The sequence below is a fragment of the Periplaneta americana genome, chromosome 4, assembly GCF_040183065.1.
Source record: "Periplaneta americana isolate PAMFEO1 chromosome 4, P.americana_PAMFEO1_priV1, whole genome shotgun sequence".
In the NCBI taxonomy this organism is placed as follows: domain Eukaryota; kingdom Metazoa; phylum Arthropoda; class Insecta; order Blattodea; family Blattidae; genus Periplaneta; species Periplaneta americana.
Window position 1 is genome coordinate 72,966,427 of NC_091120.1, and position 25,439 is coordinate 72,991,865.

Consider the following 25,439-nt stretch of genomic DNA (forward strand, 5'->3'; position numbering starts at 1 on the left):
TATCAACTTGCTCATTGTGTTTTGCAATCGCGAGTCTGTAGTGTAAATTTAACTGATTTTCAGTGTTCGCTTTACCCAGCATAGACAAACTGAAGACGTTATTTATATTAACCTTTGACTTATGATGTGTTTTTATTTTACCCCATAAGTGTACTAAATCTGTCACACCCACTTTTGACCAGCTAAGTTCACCTCCGAACAGAACACACGGGAAAAAGAAGAACGCATTTTTCACATCACATCCACACAACCAGTTGTTTTTTAAATAAATATCTGGGTTGAATTTGCGAGATCTGTTAACTTTAGCACTTTGCTGCTTTTGATGAATATTTAAGTGCGGTGTTGGTCTGCCTAATTCTTTAACACGAAGTTTGTTTTCATATGTTAATGTTGAAAACTGAGATTTCAATAAAGCGCCAACCGAATTCATTTTTTAACAGTACACAACACAATAACACGACCACTATTACGATGACAGCCTCACGACTTAACACGTTCACACTACACTTGGTACTGTTGGTAGAAATAATAAAGTGAAAACTTTCTCAAGCCAAGTTTTCAAGAAACCGGGAGAGATTTTATTATCTTATTGTTGCAGTCTTCGCTAAGAAACTTGTTCCGACAAAGCGAAGGGCAGACAGAGAGCGAGGTAGTAAGGGATCGGCGTAGTAAATGGGGATGTATACAGTTTTACAAGCATTGCAAAAGCCAGCGGCAATTTGTGCCTGGCACATTTCAGTTCATGCTTTTAGATGCTGAAAAGGACGAGCGAACATGAAGATTGCGCGCGCATCCCATTATATTTCTTATGGGATGTAGTGCCTGGCACAGATCCATCCTCCAAACACCGGTTACAAAGTGTTTCGCTGCAAAGATCATATTGACGGTAGAGTTTGTGTAAGCGTAACTTGTTTCTCTCAGGTTTTGACCGGAAAATATAAATTCTCCTTTTCCTTCTGTATTCTGGTAGTGCCATGGCACAACAGCACTACCTCTAAAGCTGCCCCTGGTCTGAAGAAGTTAATAACAAAACATCTAAATGCGTTTACAAACTTCAGTAACAAAGTACTTCCCTTGCATGTCCGTTTTAGAGTTAGAATGGGTAATTTCTCCTTTTGGTATTTCTGGTGAGATCAACATTCCAAATGCCATGAACTTAATTGTCAACGAGAAAAATGAGTTGCTAGATTTGTCATGCGATTCTACTATGGAAACAAAATTTCTAGGCAATTCATGCAGTCTTTTTGGATTTATGCGCGATGTTAGTGTCCTACAATTGCAAAGAGGGTCATAAGCATTTTGCTGCCGTTTTCAACGTCATACTTTTGTGAATCAGAAATTTGTACCATGAAAATGGTGAATCAACAAGGAAACTACATTCCAAGACAAGGAAACATCTCACTGGCCGTAATTTCAATATCCTTGTAGACTAAACATGAAACAAATGCCGCAGATAGACCTGGTTGTCGAGAAGTTCGCGCATCGATCCCGATTCCTGGAATAGCGATATCCACATATATAGCATGTTGGCTATTTCCAAGAGTGTACATCCTCATTCGAAAGTAGATTCTCAGAGATACATCTGCTGTAACGTTTCGCGGAAATTCTGTTTTATTGTGACATCCCAAGGTCCAATTAATAATGTCCATGCGTATCCCTAGCGTGTCTACTGTAGGCTTTTACACTATCGGAATTGTTTATCTGCACATCATTATAGCAGCATGACCTCGTCCATGTTGCTAGGTGGGGTCAAGTGTTTTATAGTATGTAAACATCACATTTATTTCATAGCGAATTCTTCGAAATCAAATCATTATATTCAGTAATAGTCTGCAATTTTTCTGCTGATAGTTCAGTTTGGTGGTAGTGGTATTATTGGTTACTCAGGAGAAGACGAACGGAAGGAATGTGACCTTTTTGACTGTGGTTTTTTCATTCATTGTGTTGTGCCCAAGAGTAGGTATTTCAATGCAAACCCACTATTCTCCAATCTTTCCTATTTTCCTCTTAGTCTCCGTATATTATAGGCTACATATAGGCTTAATGTCTATCATCTGACATCATCTTCTGCCCAGAACTTTTCTCCCGTTCACCATTCCGTTCAGCCAGTGACCTTGCCAATTCATTTTTGTCTTCCTGATTAATTTCAGCATTATTCTTTCTTCACCCACTTTCTATGACAGCTTCATTTCTTATTTTGTCTGTCCATTTCACAAGCTCCATTCTTCTCTATAACCACATTTGAAATGCGTTGATTATTATATGTCACATAAGCATCCCAGTTACCAGGCTATTACACATACCGAAAACATTAGTTACAACATGCGTATAGAAATTAGAATACTGCATACTAACGATTTTAATAAAGTAATTATTATTATTATTATTATTATTATTATTATTATTATTATTATTATTATTATTATTATTAGTTGCTTAATCTAGTACGAATTCTAATTAATAGCTTAACTTTTCACTTCCTAAGCTCAAAAGCAATGACCAGAATTTCACGAAATTTGCTTATTTTTTAATGAATAGTATCGCTACTTTGTCGGATGCTTTTCCAATTCACTGCGGACTAAAGCAAGGAGATGCACTATCACCTTTATTTTTTAACTTCGCTCTATAATATGCCATTAGAAAAGTTCAGGGTAACAGAGGGGTTTGGAATTGGACGGGCAACATCAGCTTCTTGTCTATGCGGATGACGTGAATATGTTAGGAGAAAATCCACAAACTATTAGGGAAAACACGGAAATTTTACTTCAAACAAATAAAGAGATAGGTTTGGAAGTAAATCCCGAAAAGATAAAATATATGATGATTCTGTCTCGTGACCAGAATATTGTACGAAATGGAAATAAAAAGATTGGAAGAGGTGAAAAAAATTCAAATATCTTGGAGCAACAGTAACAAAAACAAATTATACTCGGGAGGAAATTAAACGCAGAATAAATATGGGAAATGCCTGTTATTATTCAGTTGAGAGGCTTTCGTCATCCAGTCTGCTCTCAAAAAGCTGAAAGTTAGAATTTATGATACAGTTATATTACCGGTTGTTCTGTATGGTTGTGAAACTTGGAGTCTCAATTTGAGAGAGGAATAGAAGTGAAGGGTGTTTAAAAATAAGGTGCTTAGGAAAATATTTGGGGCTAAAAGGGATAAGTTACAGGAGAATGGAGAAACTTACACAACGCATTATATTCTTCACTTGACATAATTAGGAACATTAAATCCAAACATTTGAGATGGGCAGGGCGTGTAGCACGTATGGACGAATCCAAAAATGCATATAGAGTGTTAGTTGGGAGGCCGGAGGGAAAAAGACCTTTGGGAAGGCCGAGAGGTAGATGGGAGGATAATATTAAACTGGATTTGAAGGAGGTGGGATGTGATTGTAGAGACTGGATTAATTTTGCTCAGGATAGGGACCGATGGCGGGTTTATGTGATGGTGGCAATGAACCTCCCGGTTCCTTAAAAGCCACAAGTAAGTATCGCTATTGTGTCACCTAATGTAAGCATTCCTATCACTAATATTCTTCCCTCTGACGCTTCGTAACAAACAATAGTAGGCCTACTATTCATCGAACTTGTAATGCCATGCGGGCTTTATCAAAATTATTACGTACAGTCTACCCAGATAATAAGCCAACCAGAATTAACCGTGATAGCGCAACGTCTGGCATATATAACGTAACCTAAGTTGAATGTGGTAACACCTTAATTCGCTCCAGATGGTACATATTTACTTGCATCAAACATGATCGATGGCTGGATCGTTGACATGCTGATAAAAAACTCACTTTCGTTCTACTAAACACGGGTAACGATTACGTAAAATGTCATGTATGTACTACGCGTTCAGTGTTACATGACCGCTGGGAGTTGATGTCGCCACTGTCGTATAGAAGACACCATAGGTGATTATGGAGTCCGGGGCCAAGGATATGAATCCATGGCGGGACATTGAGATCAAAGCATTCGTGGAGAGGACGACACAGTGTGCTAGTTCGTAGGATCAACGCCGGTCAAGTTACAACGGACGGGTAGTACACGTCAAGTTCTTGATAGTACATTTTGGTATCAACGTCCCAACCTTTCAAAATAAGTTCGAATTGAAGTACAGCTTGATTCAGGATTTTAGCCCCTGCAAAAAGTAAGTAGAGAGACTAAGAGAGAGTTACTCATCACTACTGGCGGACTGGGTCACACAGGTCAGGCCGCACAGTCATAACATCTACTTCCTTCTTTTCATGTCGCAGTACACTCCGTCTTAAAACACAATATTCTTTCACATGTCCCGTAACTAATCACTTGACTAAACAATGTCATGATGACTTAAATTTTCTTGACATGAGTTCCCCTCAACTTCGAGCATAGGTATTATTTTCATTCTTCCTCTTTTCTCTTCCCCTCCTGTGCACATTTGTGATTAAATTTCTTTCTTATTACGCAACAAACAGCTTGCTCACTAGACAAACAACCAAGGGCAGGGGCCATTAACGTTGAATTGAGCTGTAGTAGCTACCTCCAAAATTTTAACCATACACAAATAGAGATCTTGTGGCCAAAGTACAGTAGGTATGTTAAAACACAGCTCGAGTGTGTTTATTTAGAGGTAATCACTGCTTTATTTTATTTGGCTTAGGTAAAAGGATCCACCTTTTATCGTATGTGATGATCCTCTTCCAAAATCCTATATCGTTCGTTTTATTTTCCAGCAGTTTTGCATAAAAATCATAATTGCTTCTTTTCCACTGCTTAATATTCTTCACTGCTAAGGAACCTGAGCTTAATAGGTGGTCATAGTGATCCAGTAAGCTTACAAAAATTGTTGTGAGGATAGATTTTACATGTAAATACAGAGTTCACTGCATCCTACACGTATTGTTCAACTCTCGGCCCGCAAGCGCGTAAAACCCCAGCGCTTGGAAGTTGTCTAAAATTTCCTTAGATGAAAGGGGAAACAAAATAAGAATGAATAACTTTAAAAAAAGTGCTGTTTTATATCATAACTGAAAACGGCCCATCATAAAAATTTAAGTAATAGAAACATTATTGTTCCCTCTGATTGTGGTTCTGGCTGATATAGGCTATACATCTATTATCAGGCAGTAGGCCTACATCTCACTAGACGATATGTGTCAGAGGAAGAACAACTGTTTGTATACATATTATGAAGTCTGATTAATGTAATATGTTACTAGTTGGCGATCTATGCAATGGAGGGGGAAAGGAACTGGCCATCCTATTCCATTATCTCCTGGCTTAGTTGCCTCAAGAGTTATGCCTTGGTGTCAGTTATGAGATTCAAACCTGTCTTTGGACAGTTGACTAAACGAACATTGTTGTATTACAGTGACGTACGCAGAATTTCGTCATTATTAAAATTTTTTACAATTTATATTATGGGTATTTTAAATTATGCGTATTATTATTATTATTATTATTATTATTATTATTATTAAAAATAAATGTGTCGCTGTATCGTGGACGTTCAGTAAAGTGTGTCGTCAGTAAAAAAGGTTGGGAACCACTGCATTATGTACAAGAGGACAGTCCTCTTGATTATGTGACCGCTAGAGCCTAAAAGAAATAAAAAACGGTTAATAGTAAGTTTTATTTTCATTACTATGAATAAATGTTACTTTTACTTTAGTTTAAAAATCATATATTGTTCTATGTTGCAGTATACAACCATGAATTTCTATTAATTTATAATTATTTGTAATATGCACAAGAGAAACAAAAAGAAGAGCGTAATGTTGATTTCTTTTGAAAACCATCCGCTCTCTAGCATTTATTACGCCTCCCTGCCCATATAGGCCTACAGTCCCGTGTCTTTAATTTATCAATATTTAAGGCCTTTTTTTATTTTTAAGACTATATATGGAAATTTAAGGGCATTTTATTGGTCATTTTTCAGCTATTTTAGGTCATCTACATCCGCCCCCTTACTGTAACTCTCAGTTTCTTCCCCAAGTATTTCGTTCAATAAATATAAAAATAATTTTATTAATATAAAGGTCCCTTTGAACTCTGTAATTTAACCAAATGTCGATTAATATTATCTAGACCAGTGGTCGTCAGCACTCGCTGAAATGTAACGGGTAAGCAGTGCATCGAAATATGCACCCTCGTGCAGAAGGGAGAGGTAGAAAGCATACCCGGCCAACAGCCACGGATGCATGATAGGTCAATGTCTTATCCGCGGGTAAGAGACGCTAGCCCGAGAGTGCACTGTGCTGATGACCGCTGATCTAGATCAGAGATCAGTGTAGATGCGTATTGTTCGTGGAAGGAACGATTACCGAAAAACAGTGGTGGCGTTAGTGTCTGTTTTGACGTGTGTATGTTGGCACGCCGAGGGAGCGAGAGGTGCGGGACGATGGAAGTACTGTCTCTTCCAAGAAGATGAACAGATGGGGACATCGCCTGTGGAAATGAAGAGCGTAGCAAGAGAAAAATTCGAAGCGAATTAAACGTGCAACATTATGTTTACGAATTAAATAATGCTACTTTGCGAGGGGAACGCTTCATCACTACATAATAAAATAAACGCACTTGGAACAAGACACGTACTCACATGCAGTGGAACTGAAACTAAAACAGTAATGTAACTATCACAATGCAAGACTGATTCTATCGATGTCGTTTCTCTTCCGACTGTACTCTTAAATATCATTCAAGTTATCTCGTGGTCTTTCCTGTCGCCTGCTCTTCCTTATCGAATTGTTTCGTTCGCTTTCCTATCGTCGGTAATCCCTGCTTGCGAGACCTGGCCTATACCGAACTATTCAAGTTTCCGGCAAAAGAACTGCATGTTTTATTGTTTGTAATATTGCCTCAAGAGTGAATGTTGACATCAACACGATAAGGTACTTAGAAGTTTAATATAAATAAAGCATGCCATACTTTCACAACATTGGTTTTATAAGGGAAGTCACTGATATTGTATTGTACTATACAGAATGTTAAAAAACTATCCAATATTTTAGGAGGTGCTAGTATGCATCGAAACAAGAAAATGATCTCTAATAAACGTGGGTTCTGCAACACATACTTTCTGAGATCTATACACTTGTTCATAGGAGGTGCTCAATGTGACGTCCATTCATGGCAGTGCATTCCTCTGCCTTTCGGAGTAAGGAATCACGTGCTCTTTGAAATGGACCTGGTTTTTCTTGATAACCAAAAGTCTAGGCTAGGGGATTTAAGTATCCGTCACGTAACTTGGCGGTCGGTTCTGTCAAGAGAGAAAGAGCTACGTTCAGCAATGTTGCTGCGTCAGTGAAGTTAGCAGGTTGAAGACAAAGTTTGTAATGTTGAAATAGGATGTGATACAAGAAGTTGCTTAATACGACATGACGTCATGATCGATGCCACGACGCATCTTGCCCGAACCGCCAAGTTACGTGACGGATACTATAGATTTGGGGAACGAGCAGGCCAAGGTGTAGGGCCTCCCCAATCAATCCGGCAGTCCTGAAATGTTAGCGCCCGGTGTTCACGCTCATTGCGGAAAAAAATGTGCTGGTGTGCCATCATCATGAACCACATCTGTAGTCTTTGCTGACATGGCACATACTCCAGCAAACTAGACAATACGTTATTAAGAAAGTCCTGTTAACGAGCCCCAGTTAATCTCTGTGGTAGCACGTATGGCCCTTAATCTATCTCCAAGAACATAAGTTGATTGAAAATCGGTGCTGATACCTTATTTCTTCAACTGCATGGGAATTTTCATCATGCCCATACATGCTGATTACGAAAATTCACAATACCATCTCTGCTGAACCTCGCTCATATCCACAACCAAACTTTTCTTTCCAGTATTCCTTGCGACGTATCATTATTCCATGCCAGTGTCAACTACGGTATAAATATCTGATAGTCTGCTGTATTGTAGGATAGAGAAATGCATTGCCATAAATGGACATCACATTGAGCACCTCCTATGAACAAGTGTTCAGATTTCAGACAGTATGTATTGTAGGACCCATGTTTATAGACTTTCTTCTTTGCGTGCATACAATCACCTCCTAAAATATTGGATACATTTTTTAACATTTTGTATTATAATTACTGAAAATACTTTAGGATCGACGCGACATGTGATACCGAGTTGCCACTGTTATGACTGGCCCGATTTATCATCTTATAAAAACAATTTATAGTCCATGAAGCAATGAAATACACAAGTCTATCTTGAAACTGCAACACAAGGAAAAGCTGAACCAACATTACTTTGAATTACATGTGACCGTCAGATAACGGAGAGAGGAGATAACGTAAGTCAGAGTGTTTATACAGCAAAAACGTGATAGACCGAGTATTCCTCCCTCCATAAGAACTGTATTAATATCCCTATTTTCCTTATGTAGTGATTAAAAGCATGAAGATCGTAAACTCGTAATATAGTCCACTGCTGTGTAGTAATGGTCAGCACGTCTGGGTATGAAACGAGCGGGTTCAAATTCTCGAAGTTTTCATTCGGGGGTTTCCCTCAACATATTAAAGCAGAATTGCTGGGTAATTTTTGGCGTTGGACCTCGGACTTATTTCGCCATCATTAATTTACATATCATCATCCATACAATACCCCGGATTACGTTCACAGTGCGCGTGCAGTACTTGAACAAGAGCCGTTCGGCTATCCCATCATTCACAGAATAGGAGTGCTAAGCACAATAACCCTCAGGCTGCAGTGTAAGCCTTCGGGTCCCTCCTCCGTACGAGAGAAAAAAACTCGTAACATCTTTGTTTAATGACAGGTTTAGGAGAGAATAGACCTCACGTGTGCTCCCTACCAAAATAAACAAGATATCCATCCCACTGTTGGTCTTACCTACAGATTACTTCAATTTTAAATTTTGGTGTTATGATACCTGATTGAGTAATTTCCTAGTATTCAGAAGATGGTGCCGATAACATCGAAACTAGTCAATCAGGTAACATAACTAACTTTCTTACTTACAAATGGCTTTTAAGAAACCCGGAGGTTCATTGCCGCCCTCACATAAGCCCTCCATTGGTCCCTATCCTTTGCAAGATTAATGTAGTCTCTATCATCATATCCCACCTCCCTCAAATCCATTTTAATATTATCCGCCCATCTACGTCTCGACCTCCCCAAGGTCTTTTTCCCTCCGGCTTCCCAACTAACACTATATATAGTTCTGGATTCGCCCATATGTGCTATATACCCTGCCTATCTCAATCGTCTAGATTTAATGTTCCTAATTCTGTCAGGTGAAGAATACAATGCGTGCAGTTCTGCGTTGTGTAACATAACACCAAAATTTAAAATGTTAACACAGTGAAGTTATTTATTTAACCTTTAACGTACGTACAACCACTCAAGTGGTACATGTATTTAAAAGTTGGGTCTGTTGGCCGTGCTACCAGCTACCGTGGCTGTGAGGTATTTAAATTTATAAGTCCTGAAGTGAAAAGAAAATGCGCTTTAACATGCAACTATTAGTACACTTTTTTACTTGCATATTTGGCGAATGTTATCCTGAATTTGTTCTCCAATACTCCAACACTTTCAGTCTCTATTTTATGGATTAATTTTGGTGTGATAATCCATAAAACACGGGGCGGCGCACAAGCCGATACTGCGTTTGCGAATATTTTTCGCAGAACACGCGCGGCAAACTGATGTTTTGTCTTTCACAGGATGGTGTTAGTTTGTACTGCGTCCAGTCGTTCTTTCTTTGTTGTGAAATGTGTCTGTACCGTACGTAAATGCAAGGTAACAGCATAAGAACGTATTTGTATAAGTCTAACCATGTCAAATGATGTAGTAAGCTAGTTATAGTATAATGCATCATGTAACAGTAAAGCCTTGGTTTTTCTGAACTGACGCATGCGACGTGCGAGGTGCGAGGCCCGTCTCGCACAAATCCGGACTACACGAGAGATAGTGTGTGGTTTCTATGGCTGCGAGGTGCGCAGACTTCGCATCTCGCAGTTATAGAAACCCGCCACGCACGTCGCATGCGTCGGTTCAAAAAAACCAAGGCTTTAGGAAGTAAGATGGACTCTTCTTGCACGCAGCTAAAGCAACTCTTAAAATGCAGTTTCTTGCAGGAAATATCCGTTTTACTTTATGGTACATATGTGGTGAGAGGGGGTATAGTAGCCTCTCACATGACTCTAACCATACCTAATTTCCCTCGAGACTGTCGCTCCTTGAGAAAACATTTTATTACTCGAGGAAGTAATTAAAGGGTCGAAAGGTTATATCACATCCTGATTAAATATTATGAAAGAGGAGGGACATTGTATCCCGTATCTCTGGATCTTACTTCAGGCAAGTCCACTTAAATTGTAACATTTATGCCAGAATAAAACATCTATCTAATAATTACTGACTCTCCGTTAATGATGTTCGTCGACGCTAGGACCTAAGGGTCCAACCCACGTGTCTCCTTTGTCTACATAACCCATGTGAGTATTGGAGTCCATTGTTGATTTCATTGCATTTCCATGTTCGTCACAGTAATGTCCCTCTCGTTGTAGGTTATGTATATTTGTCAACATAGATGCGTCTCGCTTGTCTTTCCAAACTATGTTCGTGAAGTTACCCTTTGTTCTAACATCTAAGTCGCCCCTTTTCAATTTTAGTATCTTGCGGTCCAAGTCCCGAGCTTCACGGTGCCATAGCAATTTATTTTTCTTGTTTTTAGATCGTCAAACGTCTGGAGAGGAAAAGAAATTGTCAATATATAATTTTTGTCCAATTCCTTCCACCTTTCTTGTCAGTTGTCTCACTGTTGCATGCGTTACAGTCATATTTTGTGTTGTTCCTAGTTGATCTTTTCCCAAGTAAACTTTCATATCGTAGGTATATATATCCGTATTCTGTCATGTCGCAAAGTTTGTAAATTTTTATGCCAAAGCGTATGCGTTTTATTTATTTATTTTTTTTTTTTTATTTTTTTTTTTTGGGTATGGTTTGAAAATTAATACTCTTCCTTCGAACAACATAATAACTCCATCCACTGCCAAATGTTCAGCAGGAGAGTAAAATTTTTCGTAAGCGTCATTTAGTAGCCTATGTCAAAAGACAGTTATTACCTTCCACAGCCGGTCAAAAGCAGGGCCATTCTTGTCTAGGCAATTTGTATTGTCGGTGAAGTGTAAAAATAGTAAAATATGAAAGAATCAGTCACGTTTCATAGTCTTGGAATAGAAAGGGGAGTGAAACTATTCTAATTTCGTCCAGTAGTCTTTCATCGTTTCCCTTGCTTATGTCGTGGCCCATTTATATGATTATTGCCAAAAATAGCTTCATTTCCGGTACAGTCTCGTCAGGTAATGTAGAAGGTTTTTTTAGTGGGTTATTTTACGATGCTTTACCAACAGCTTAGGTTATTTAGCGTCTGAATGAGATGAAGGTGATAATGCCGGTTAAATGAGTCCGGGGTCCAGCACCGAAAGTTACCCAGCATTTGCTCATATTCGGTTGAGGGAAAACCCCGGAAAAAACCTCAACCAGGTAACTTGCCCCGACCGGGAATCGAACCCGGGCCACCTGGTTTCGCGGCCAGACGCGCTAGTCGTTACTCCACAGGTGTGGACATGTAGAAGGTCCAGCGTCAGAATTCAGTAAATATTGTTGGTAATACCGGTTATTCTCTTCTACTAGTGTGTGAAGTACGGGCTTAAACAATAGCATTAGGACAGTCAGTGGTGTCGATGTGTTGTTAATTTGAGGAACTTGGTCTCTTTTCAGTGCTCTTGTAGCACCAGAAAATATATAAACATTTTCAGTGTGTGCCTGGCCTCATGGAAGTCCCCAGTTTATATTGTGGTTTGTCCCGTTACAAACTGAGTCTTCAATGTCGCCGTATTCGTCGCCTCCGCTAACATTGTTCTTCATCATTGTTATCTGCCTCCGAATCCCTGTCTGCGTAAACTTCAAGTATGTCTTCTGTTGTTTTCAATATTTTTCGTTTCGGAAGCATGATCAGGTCACTCAATGAAACTCTGTGAACCACGCAGAACACTGAATACAACTGAATACAGTCTAGCAGAGACGCCAAAAACAAGAAAGACCTTGAAAACTAACAAATCTGTCAATTCTATTAGAAAGGGTCTTCTCAGAATACGTAGGCTATAGGTTGAGCGCTTCCTGTTAGAAAAAAGTGAACCTTTAGAAAATTCACAATGACCCATAAAGCTGTTAAGGAATTCCATAACACATCTGGTTGTAATGACAAACAAGGATGTCCAGAATGTAAGAAGTATGGAGATTTCTGAATTGAAAATAGAAGATAATGTACGAATTCATAGCCGAAAAGAAGCACATACCGGATTAAAATTAAGTTAAATATACCGGGTGAAAATTAAGTTAAACAAAAGGTATATGCTTCATTTATAACAATTTATTGCCATTTTATTTGGTGAAAATCGCACAGAAAGAAGAAAAATTGTTTCTTACATTACATGAAATCTAAAAGCCGGAGAGTTAAATGGCCGCCACTTAAGAGGCCGACATAAATCCGACCCGCTGTACCCAAACGTAGGCATTTAAATCCGGATGTTGAAGGTTAATTTAAATAACTTAACAGGTCATCAGTGGTTATATAAGTGTTAACAGTGTATTCAAGAATGAAGAAATGTTTCATGCTCAGAATTATGTGAGTTAATCTCCAAAGACAGCAAATTTATAGAAAAGATTCGCTCATCAGAGAAGTATTGCTTTGCAGCAAGCACCATTAGTTAAATGTAACTTTTAGTGAGTGTTGACCTATTATTTCAGTTATTAGCTTCACAAGTTTTTCTTTATAAATCCTCCAAAATGTTCTAGAACAGCGGTGCACAACCTGCGGCCCGCCACTATGTTTGCTGCGGCCCAATATAAAGTTTCAAACTTAAAATTAAATATATATATATTTGAACAGACTTGTATTATTAATTACTATAAATTACAGTAATCACTAATTATTAAGACATTTATGTAAATTATTTATCATTGGAGGATGTCTGCGGCCCTCCAAAAGAACTTTTTTTTAATATTGGCCGCAGTATTCATAAGGTCTGTTCTAGAGTATAGATGTCCAATATTGTAACTCGTACGAGGTGACCCCTGGCGTAAGCAAACCGCAGCGCATATTCTTTAAGGTCGTTTTTCCTATTTTATATGGAAAGTTATTGACCTTAACAGAGCATGCTTGACGTGCAGTATCTTCTGGTTCTATAGGCGTTTGGACACCCATGTTCTAGAGTGACCCAGATTTTTTTATTTTGAAATCTGAGAGCCCTAATATTAAATGATTTCATTTACGATTGTCTTTAGAAGAAAATAAACTATACACAGTAACATCATTCGCACCGATATAAAAGAAGAGAAATACACAAAGTTGTAATAAGAAAGTATGCTTCATCTTCACAACTCTTTTGTTTAAATTTCTAATGCGGCAAAAGTAACACCTATCTAGCAATTTCGCAATGCTGTTATCCGTCGTCGAATAGAATTATTGCTGTCCTTTGAACAATTATTATTAATGTACTTTGTTCTATGTATCATATAACTTTCATCTTACAGTTAAATTGCCGAAGGCTAACCATCAAATGAATGTTTTCTAAGGTGGGGGTAATCGTGAACAGACTAGTGGTGGAGTGTGACAGCGATTGGCTGTCAAAGCTCCGAATTGTGGCGGATAATGGCGATATTGTCACTGTGATTTTTGCATTCGGCCAATTCTTGGTGATTGCAATTTATTGTCATGGTCGTATACACTGTTACGTCGATTTAGTAGAATGCGTTTGAATCTAAAGAAAGCAGCAGTACAACGAGGTTAGTTGTTGCAGGGCGGGTATTACCCGCCCTGGTTGTTGTGTTGAGAAACCAAGCCTCCGCACAACTTTGAGGAATCATGTCACAAAACGTTCACACCCAAGTATTTTTGACAACGTAAATATTATTCAACGCCTAGAAAATGGTACAAATATTAAGAATATTGCTGGAGAGTTTAAGGTAATATTCATTCATTCATTCATTCATTCACTTACACACTCATTACTTATGTATTTACATATTTACTTATTTGTTAATTCATTCATTCATTCTCCTATTCATTTATTCATTTTTTTTGTTTATTCATTCAATGATTTATTCTTTCATTATTTATAATCATCATGTGACTTCCAAGGAGTTGGGCCACAAATTGGCCCATTCTGGTCTCATATTGATAGCTACTTTATTGCTTGGACATAAATACGTTATGCATAGCAACGTTAATATAAACAAGATCATACAAAACTGTTTGCCAAGTTAAAATAGTCGTTAATGCTGTACAAACTAGGTTCATACAATTTTCTTTTAATTAACGATTTGAATAAATCGTAATTTAAATTTTTAGTTGAATTTGGTAACTTATACAACTTCAGAGACATATAATAAAAATTATACATCTAGATTACACAACTTTTAACACTGTATCACTTAGGAATATGTAAGATGAGACTTTCTTGTGTTAAATTCTAACGTACCTTGTTTACATGTTTCGACGTATTTATGGGTCATCCTCAGAACAACGAAATTCTCAACACACAACTCAATTTCAGAACACACACACTCTTTGACTCTACACTATACTACAAGAACACACCCTCAGAGGAAACAAAACAAGAGACCCCAAGACCAACAACTACCAGTTCTGAGGATGACCCATAAATAGGTCGAAACATGTAAAGAAGGTACGTTATAATTTAACACAAGAAAGTCTCATCATACATATTCCGAAGTAATAAAAATTATTTTGTGTAGTCTTGTATCTGCATAAATTAAGTCTTATATCGTTGCAGCTTCTCGTATGGTGTTCGGAAAATTCAATTTCAATGGGAAATTATCGATATTCAATTTAGTATATAACTATAATATAGCGATGGAAGAGTGAGAATTTTACAGGACTGAAATAAAGGTTTACAATGTTCTTTTGGTCCAACACCACAAATAATTCTCACTGCTTTCTTCTGTAATTTAAAAATATTAAAAGATGAACTATGATTTTTCCATAATAAAATACCATATTAAAGAATACTATGAATATATGAAAAATATACAGTTAATAGCATTTTTGTGTCCAAAGTTTTAGACAAACATCTTAACATAAATATTCCTTTAGATATCTTACCCGAAATCATATTGATATGGCTATCCCTGCCCAAACCGCATTCAATTTAAACACCTAAAAACTTGATGTTATTATGAAAAGCATCATTTTTTCTATCTAAGCTAAATTTAAGATCTGTCACTTTACTTTCATTAATACATAAATAATTATAAGAACACCATGACTTAATAAATCATTCTCATCTGACAAATCTTGAGAGTCAGAATAACTATCAGCAGTTAGCTGAATAGCCACATCATCAGCAAATAGATAAGGGTTAACAGAGTTACTATTAACAACACAGGGTAAATCATTAATATAAATAATAAACAATTTAGGACCTAAAACAGATCCCTGAGGTACACCATATACTAAAGACTTTGAGATCGAGAAGTCTCTTCAGTGGCCTTTCAGGGTTTCTTGTACCCACCGGGGTGTAATTTCTTAGTAATCTAGGAGCAGTGTAATCACAATCGCCATCATCACTGTGAGTCACAAATGGGGCGCAGATGGCGATTTCTCTCGCTGATTCATTATGATTGAAATGTTGCCGAGTTATCCGCGAATGTAACCGAACTACATCTATGACGACACTTGGTTTGCCATCAGGAGACAACATATATTTTTGTTTATCGCTCTTCTGCGAATATTGGCATATCCCCTATACGAGTGCCATAATAATATTACTTCAACAATACGGATTAGCGCGGCGCGTAACATACACGTGGTGAGCTGTGTATGCTTTAGTATCAAAGAGTTGAATGGGAGTGTAATAGATGCCAGTTATCTTGTCATTCAAGTTAGTAAGGATTTTTTTAGTTGAAGTTGTATGGTCACACATAATCACAGTAGACATCATATTGGGCAGAGATGATTTCTCGGAGCTGTGATTTTCGAACGATAGTCACAGTCGGAACCAGCGACAAATCTGTTACAGTGACAAAATCACAGATCTTCAAATCACACCCCGCCATTAGGCTAGACAGAAATCGCCTACAAATCACAAGGAAAACTTACTAATTTTAGGTGAATGTGAAGAGGACTGAATGTGGTATTTTATCAATGTATTTCATAAGAATAAATTAGTTATGCTGCATATTATTTAATTCATCCATTCATAAATTTATCTAATGTTATTGAAATTTTCAAAGCTATCGAAAATAAATAAGGATTCAAAATGTTAAAAACTCTTCGGACACAAGTACGAGTATCATTCTGGTATTGATACACTGCTAGAGGGGAACAACCTAGAAAACTCCGTTGGTCTGCGCATGTGTTGATCTTAAAGAGTGACATATGCTTTTCACCTCCTCCTCCCTAATTATCATCCAATAGTAGCGGTACTGATTGATAGCAGTGATGCATCAAATGACTGTCAATCAGTAGCGACAATGTTTCAGATTAATGGAGGGAAAGCTCCGACTCCACCTCCAGTACAGCGAGCGGTAAGGTTTAGTAACCTCCTACAACGGAGTTTTGCCACTTGTTAATCTATAATATTGTAACAGTCCTCTGTAGAAACTTTCTAAAAGTTAAAGTTGGGGGGGGGGGGGGATATATCGCTGTGTGAAAAAAAAAATACCGCAATCTTGTCTGCCATCAATCCTTATAACAACTGGGCTAACCCGGTATATTATGTATTTGTGAATCTTATTTTAACAACGTTCTGTTTTTTGTTGTTGCAGGTCTAACATGACGTTCGTAGTGCGCTGTGCGCCAGTGCTGAAGGAATGGAATTTCTGTTGTTGCAAGTGTAACCTGAGGGCAGCTGCTATTGTTCTGGCCTGGCTCGGTACTGTGGGCAATTTAACACTAGTAGTGACGAGCATCATATACCTGAGTCACCCCAGCCTGCGTCCTCGTTATGCGTATGGTAAACAATGAATACTGAATACGTAATACCAGTGATAGTTCATTCGTTTTGGGTAGGCCATAAGTACGTGTAATACATTTTTTTCTATACTGGAAAAGGTATTATTGTTCAAGAGACCAGCATTCCAGGCCAATTTGTTCACAGCACAATGTCCAGTGTGCAGAAAGTCCACTACAAAATGCCCACAACCAAAATGTCTAATTAAATAAGGCCACTAGTCAAAATGTCCAATATGCAGAAATGTCCACAAGTCAAAATTTTCAGTATATAAGCCATTGGGAGCAGAAATGGTGTAAGTCAAAAATGGGTAATGAAGTTAAAGTAAACATTCTGTAAAATACAGAACAAAATATCAATCAATATTGAATTTATTTAAACTGTTAGTAGTCAGTGGATAGCACGAAGGACAAATTAATTGCTACTTTGCGCTGTATTTTACAGAATTTTTACTTTAAACCTCATTATTCAATTTTGACTTACACCACTTTTGCTCTGAACGGCTCATATATAAATGTCCAATATAAAGAAATGTACAGATGTAAAAATGTTCAGTATATAGGAATATTCACACATTAAAATGTCCAATATACAGAAATGTACAGAAGTAAAAAATGTTCAGTATATAGAAATATTCACAAATCTAGTATAATGTTTTTAGTGATGATAAAGTTAGTTATTTCTATCTCCTTTACAGAATCAAAGGAGTTCTTCGCCAGCACGCTGAGCACAGCAATTGGGGGATCAGTTCTCGATGTATTGCTGTTGTATGGAATCCATAATGTGAGTAACATGCATTGAGCAGGGATGCCGCCAGCAGAGAGGCTGTAGCCCACCAAAAATTAATTTGAGCTCACCCTTAACCCCTCTCCCCACCCAACATAAAAATGAATATTATATGAATAATTATTATGTATTGTTCATCACGAAATAATAGTAATTGCTTAAAATAAGGAGTAATAATATAATTTATTCAATTCAATTTATTAAGCCATTAAACATACAGTGATAGGCTTCGTCACAATACAGAAGGGAGGAAAAAAAAACATACATTTGAAAATATACATATAATTGAAAACAGTAAAGTTTAATCAGAATGAAAACACAAAACATTTTGAAACTCTAAAATTAATGAAAACATTTCACTCTTAATGTAATATTTGTAACTAAATGTAATGAACTTTATTTATTAAAAAACAATTTCGTACTCTATGAATTTATGTTAAGAAACTCATCTACAGAGTAGAAAGGGATAATTAAAAGCCAATTATAAAAGCTAGCTTTGAAACTATTGGTTGGTAACTTATAATATTGACTGGGAAGCTTATTATATAATTTCATCCCCATGACAGAAAAATTTGTACTAGTTTTATGTAATCTACAGTATGGAATATTAATTTGTTCACCATTTCTAATTTCATGATCATGTATATTGGCTATTAATGGGTAAATATCTATATTTTGTCGAGTGTAAAGGACTAGGTCGTATTATGACAGTTAATATCTGTGATTGTTTGAAAAGAGGTCGACAATGTTCAAGATAGTTTGATTGACATAGAATTCTAATGGCTTTCTTTTGCAAAATCAAGACACACTCAATTTTGCTACCATTTCCCCCAAAAATTAAAGCATACCTAATTATCGACTGAAAGAACGAAAAGTAGGCACATCTTAAATAATTTTGAGAAACGCAAGTCACTAATTTCTTTAATAAATATATAACTCTTGATAATTTTGTGCATATATATTTGATGTGTTTTTCCCATGTTAAACTGGAGTCTATAAAAAGTCCTAGAAATTTGGTATAATGACTCCATAATTAAGGACTTCTTTGAGTCAATCTGATATAAAGAATGTTATAATTAGGCATTGCATCAGTTTTTATCGTCTCTTTGCTGGTTGAGCTGTTTATTATTGCAACTCAACACTTCAGCGCCAGAAACAAGTGCAGTCTCTTAAATTGTTTGGTTTGAAATTATAAGTCGAGTTTGCTATGCGTTTTATTTAGTGGCCAGTAGCAGAACAATGTATTTATGTATATATGTCTGTATGTATGTTCTTTATACAAATCTACATATTTTGACCAGTATGTACAGTACAATTATTTAGTCGTGACAGTCGTCAGAGATGTGCGCGTGGGACAGGCGAGTCCATTTAGTTACGCCAAGGGGTATTTGGTATATTCACTCGCTTGCCTTTACTGACTGCTCGACCTTATCTCTACTCCAGAACTCTCCCCACTCCTCCGATTACTTCCCCTCTTTCACGTCGCTGAGCTGTCAGGACTAAATAATCGGTCTGTACCAAGTTTTGCACACTTATACCATCACAGCCAAGAAAAAAAAACACAGGGTTTCATCCCGCAATCACTAAAAAACAGTAATACCGGTACCGGTATTTGGTTCTGGGATACGACCGATCAAGAATATTTTTTTCTATTTTGGAGGATAGGGAGATTCTTTGATATGAAAATAGGAAAAGTTTAGTTCATGAGGACACCCCATAGGTGACTTATAAGGGTAGGAAGAAAATCGGATGTCCCCTAATTACAATTTGATATCCTGGAATTTTTTGTGGTGTACAATACAATTATGAGATTGATTTGTCTGTTTTCTGTTTTCTGCCTGATCACAAACCCTAAGTGAGCATATAGGCGTAAAGGGATGGAAAATCCAAAATCTATCAATATAAATTGTACAGTATGATTAAAAGTGTTATGTATTCCTGCAAATAAGTATTTACCCACCCTTAGCCACTCAATACTCCTGCTACTAAGGACAGAAATATGTAACACCATATTTTTAAACAATAAATTAAATTTAGCTCTGTAACTTAAGTACAGTATTGTTCACATCCAGTTTTTCATTTAAATACCTATTACAATGAACCACATTATAATGTGTTCTCATGCAACACTCCTGAAGTACTAATAATCACTTGAAAATAAGTATTGCAAAACTAATTTCTGTTGAAATTCAGAATTAAGGTATGTTTCACGATTACTATATTTGTGTAAATTGAAAATGACATTTGCCCTGATTGTTTCATTATTATGTCAATTTGTTTGTGTCACTTACAGAAGAAGCCAGCTTACATGCTGCCGTACCTGGTCCTGGACCTAATCGGACTGATTATCATGACAGTCATATCTTTTATCATCACCATCGTGATGTGTGTGTACAGTTTGCTAGCTGGTTTCATTACTTTTGTCATTTTGACTCTACTCGTGCGTAAGTATTAAACTCATAACTTAAAACTTATAAAAGATTTATGTTAGCAGTATCGATTTTTAAAGCCCTTGATAACATTTGGTTCCTAAAACTCCAGTTGGTTTATATCAGCACAATTTTTAGAAATAGAAGGAAATACCTTCCCACTTGCACACATCATTGCCATAACTTCTCGGCATATATATTTGGGTACTGGTGGGAGGAAACCCCTGGCATATGGCTGCTGAATGAAGCAGTGGCGGAGCCATCTCTACCATCTGATTGTAAAGCTTTGCCATTTCTTTCCAACACCGCACCGGCTTGAAAAATCACAAACATATTAAACTACCGATATTAGAAAAATAAATAGCCTACCACATATGCACTTTCAGGTATATGATGCGTAGAAACTGTCTCTAATCAAACACTGTAATAACTTACAATGTGAACACCACTACCACTGATAACCGTCATCTGACTGACGTGATGTAATAGCTAGAAAGAAGGTACAGTATGACAACAGTGCTTAGTTCTTCCGAAAAATCGTAGGTATTAATTTGGGTTTCGTTTTGTGTTCCAATAGGGTAGAATTAGGTAGTTGGTGAGAAAAACTTTGTCTTTCCCACATGTGCCAACATAAACCAATTAGACTTTAATAACCAAGCTGTTCTGTCCGTTTATTGATAGCCTACTGCTGTCCTCTTTCTAGCATAACTTGATACATTCCTTTTATCCATTTTTTTTTTCTTTTTTTTTCTGTTTCTTTCTATTATTTCAACTGAATTTAACTATAAATAATTGATTAAATGGTGATCTTACTCGTGTTAATTGTGTAAGCATGTGCGGCTTACAGCTGTTTCTGTGCTTCTTCACACCATCCTCAGAGCCTACTAGATCTCAGCGTCATCTCGAACTTCGCTGCCTGTTGTGTGAGTGCGTTCGATTGTTGAAAAGTGTTGAAATGTGGTGTCAAATAGTGTGTGTGTTCTGAAATTGATCTGTGTGTTTTAGTGTGTCTGTATATTTCATATTGTTCTAGTGTGTTGAGTTTTTGATTTTTGGATTGTATGTGTAGGATTTCCATGTCTGTATTTATGTTGTTGTATGTGTGGTTAGCATTAGTTATGTGTTCGGCATATGTAGCTATATTGTGTCCTCTGGTTATTGCTTTAATGTGTTCTTTGTATCGAGTTTGGAATGATCTGCCTGTCTGTCCAATGTAGAAACTGTCGCAATTATTGCATGTGAGTTTGTATACGCCTGTGTGGTTGTATTTATTTGTTTGTGTTGTTTGTGTGTTGAGATGACTTTGTATTGTGTTTTCTGTTCTGTATGCTATGTTGTATTTCTGTTTTCTGAATGAGGATGCGATCTTGTGTGTGTTTTTGTTTTCGTATGTTAATGTGATGTAAGATCACCATTTAATCAATTATTTATATTCAAGTGTTAAAAGTAGTGTACGAAAGATTCAACATGAATTGAACTCTTAGAAATTTGCTGCTTTGCCTTTTTTGTACATGTCCAATATCTATGATATCTAAATAAAATTGTTTTATTAATTTTAGTAGGGTGCGAATTAACGGGGGGATGGGGGGATGGGGGGATTCCCCCCCCCCCCCGTTGGAAAAGCTAGGAGGGGTGATGTTTGGGGAGTGCGTATGCCAAGGTTCCAGTTTCCCTCACTTGGCGATCAACAGGAAGGAAATGACAAAGCTGATACAAGTAAAGACATCACAGCTGTAGCTCAGTTTACATTTTGAGACAGGCTCCTCCAGGGACTGGCTCTCAAGTCACAAAATACTATAGATACTCCAATTATTCTTATTTCCGGTCATGGATTCCTCGGAGAAAAATCTTCACCATATCATCATCTACATCCCCCCAAATTAAAAAAAAAAAAAATCATTCAGTTCCACCCGGTATATACCGGTATATATTTCTCAGACTGTGTACCTTCAAAAATCAAATCATCTTTAGGGCTATAAGCTGATAAATATTTAATATAATGTAAATTCAACATAACAGAATTGCACTTCACATGTGACCATTAAAAACAGTATGATGTCAATCAAGTGATAACAATGATGTATGCAACAGAAAGTCTTATGTAGGTACTGGAGAAAAATTCAAGCTACAATCAACGATTTTTTAGCCTCCAATAAATTCTTCCACCTTCTGACAATTAAATTCTTTGATCAGCGGGAAAAGGCACATATTTAAGTAAAAAAAAGTCGATTTTTCTGTTGTACCTAATCACATAAGTCTAGTATTTTTTCTTATTTTTGAAATAATAAAATTTCTTGTATTTTAAATTGAAAGGGGTCTTACTTTAACCAACATACATGAATTTCATTATTATACTTATATTTAGTTAAGAATAAATTAAAAAGAAAGTCTCTCCTGAAAAAAATTTTTTTTTGACTTATGTGCCTTTTCCCACCGACCAAAGAATTTTCCTTTTCACCTTTTTTCTCTTTCTTTTCTCTATGTTCTAAAGGTGAAAAAAATTCGACTTACAATCAAGATTTAGAAATTAATTGTAAATATGTGTAATTAAATTTCATGACATCAGACTTTTCTGATGATGATAATTACATTTTACCTTTCTAAGTTCATCTATACATAGTTTCACCACAGTCTAGTATATACAGTCACGAAGCTTGGGTTGTGAGGGTGCTAGAACAGTAGACTGTGCAGGTACTATTTTGCATTGTCTGTGATGAGGCGATATTAGCGATCCTAGTGGTTAGCAACTATCTGTGGATGCATATTTACTACGTATTGAGCTTCGTGACTGTATATACTAGACTGTGGTTTCACCTTCAAGAAGTTGAAATTGGCTGTTAGCTTACATCTTTATTTTTCTCTTTCTCTTTCTCTCTACCACCTGAGCTGAAGATATTTATAAATGTACTTAATGTATGTTTACAATCACAGCTAAAAGTTTAATAGATATACTAAACAAGAAATTAAGAGTCACAAAGAAATTTGTGATAAATGATTTCAAAATATAACAAATTTATTGTCAACTGTTGTGGAGTAATGTCTGACCATGAAACGAGCGAGTTGGGCTCAAATGCTGGTTGGAATGAGTTGCCTGGTTGAGGTTTTTTCCGGGCTTTTCTCTCAACCCATTGAGAACAAATGCTGGGTAACTTTGGGTGTTGGACCCTGAACTCAATTCCCTGGCATTATCTCCTTCACCTCAGTCAGACACTACATAACCATAGCAGCTGATGAAGCATCCTGAAATAACCATTTAAAAAAATTACTGAATTAATAAGAATATTATAAAAAATTGTGCCAAACATCTCTTGCCTCTGTTTTTTTTTTCTTTAGAAAACGTGCTTGAATGCAAATAATTATTCTCTAACTGCATTATATTTGCTGGTAGATAATTTTTATTCAAATCAAAGAAATTGGTTCTAAGACTTAAATTAATTTTTAAAACTTTACAAATGTTCTTTTGGTAGATTTACAAAAATCGACATCATTCCTCCATTGCATTCTTAATTTATTGTATACAGAATAGTAGACACGTAAATTTTGAAAATGGGAACACAAATTTAAATACCAGATTTATAAAAATGAATATCTCATTCGCCATTGCATTCTTAACTTGTTATTTACAGAATAGTAGACAGGTGAATTTTGAAAATGGGAACACAAAATAACATTGGAAGCAGACATGTCTTTTAGGGCAGAGAGAGATTAGTGCCCAATAACATTTGTATGTAACGGACAAGTCTTTTTCATGGGAAGAAGGCAGGATAGGTGATGAACATTGAATCGGTTTATATACTGAATTTCTCTTTACCTTGTATATTATATGGAGATCATCGTTAAAAATTACCTTTGGAAAACGTATTATGTGTCTTTCACGTGTTAAATTTTATGTTATCTTGTTAACATGTTTCGGCCTGCTATTGGCCATCATCAGAACTGGTCTTTGCTGGTCTTGGCGCCTTTGGTTTGTTTCCTGCAGGGGTGTGTTTGTGTAGCGTAATGTGGAGTAAAAGAATGTGTGTGTGTTCTGAAATTGAGTTGCGTGTTGAGAATACAAGCACACAAAAACATATCCAAATGAAATTCTCAACACACAACTCAATTTCAGAACACACACACTCTTTGACTCCACATTACGCTACACAAACACACCCCCACAGGAAACAAAACAAAAGGCGCCAAGACCAACAATGACCAGTTCTGATGATAGCCAATAGCAGGCCGAAACATGTTAACAAGGTAACATAAAATTTAACACGTGAAAGACACATAAAGTGATATAGTGTTAAAAGTTGCAAAATCAAAATGTATAAAAATTACCCCTCAAACACAGACTTGTGGTTCTATTTCAGACAATGGTAATGTTGTATGTTTCAGTGCTGAGCTGCTTCTTCTGGGTAGTGCTGTACAGCTACTACCGACAAGTTGAAGAAGAAAAAAATCCAACCACTGCGATTGTCAACTACAACTATGGGCTCCCAAATGACCAAATGCAGATTACCTACCCAGAAGACGAGAAGGCTCTGTGCCCTTACAATCCCAGCAAGACTACTCCTGAGATCGCTTGAGTCAGGACAATGTTGTAACTACAACATTCTGCTACCAGTTTACTTGCTTCAGTGTTGTAATACATTTATAAATATTTATCACATTTTGAAAGAAAAAAAAAAGCAAAAACATGCAAATCATGAGGAGACAGTAGTACTGAGGATTCAAGTTCCTCATCTGAATCTAGTTACTTCCTCGTGTGCTCATGCTGACTTAACTGTTCATTAAGTTCAATTCATATGTGATGATAATTCTAACTGAATGGTACTCGTTTGCTGCATTAGTACTCTTAACTTCTTTTGACTGAGCAATCTCAGTTTCAAATAAGAAATTTTATTTTCATGCAAGACTCTTGGACTTCCCTCTTAAGAAATGTCCATCACCAAGTCTGCTCTCGAAAATTGCATTATTGACTGACTGACGCCATTTTCATTTAATACATTTACATGATTTAAGAGAATAACATTATTTCTTAGGTGCTCCCGTAAGCTCAGAAAGCGTTAATGTAATCATTTGTGTAATTGATGTTGCCTTACTGAGCTGCCAGGACGTGAAGATTGCCTTTAGCCTGACTTTTCAGTCGCTTTATCTTATGGAAGCTATATTCTTCCACAATCTTGTGACGCACAAATTTGTCCTAGTAGAAGCACACTCCTTGATCAATATTTTTGGGATT

The 25,439-nt window shown here is 36.7% G+C and overlaps 1 protein-coding gene across 1 annotated transcript; it reads left to right on the forward strand.

The window, feature by feature from the left end:
- The first annotated feature begins 1,934 nt into the window (after positions 1-1,934).
- On the forward strand, positions 1,935-24,909 carry LOC138697925 (uncharacterized). Its single transcript, XM_069823535.1, has 5 exons — positions 1,935-1,956; positions 16,816-17,003; positions 17,698-17,783; positions 20,080-20,230; positions 24,593-24,909. The coding sequence occupies exons 2-5, from the start codon at positions 16,823-16,825 to the stop codon at positions 24,781-24,783; spliced, it is 609 nt and encodes a 202-aa protein (XP_069679636.1). The 5' UTR covers positions 1,935-1,956; positions 16,816-16,822; the 3' UTR covers positions 24,784-24,909.
- The last annotated feature ends 530 nt before the right edge of the window (positions 24,910-25,439 follow it).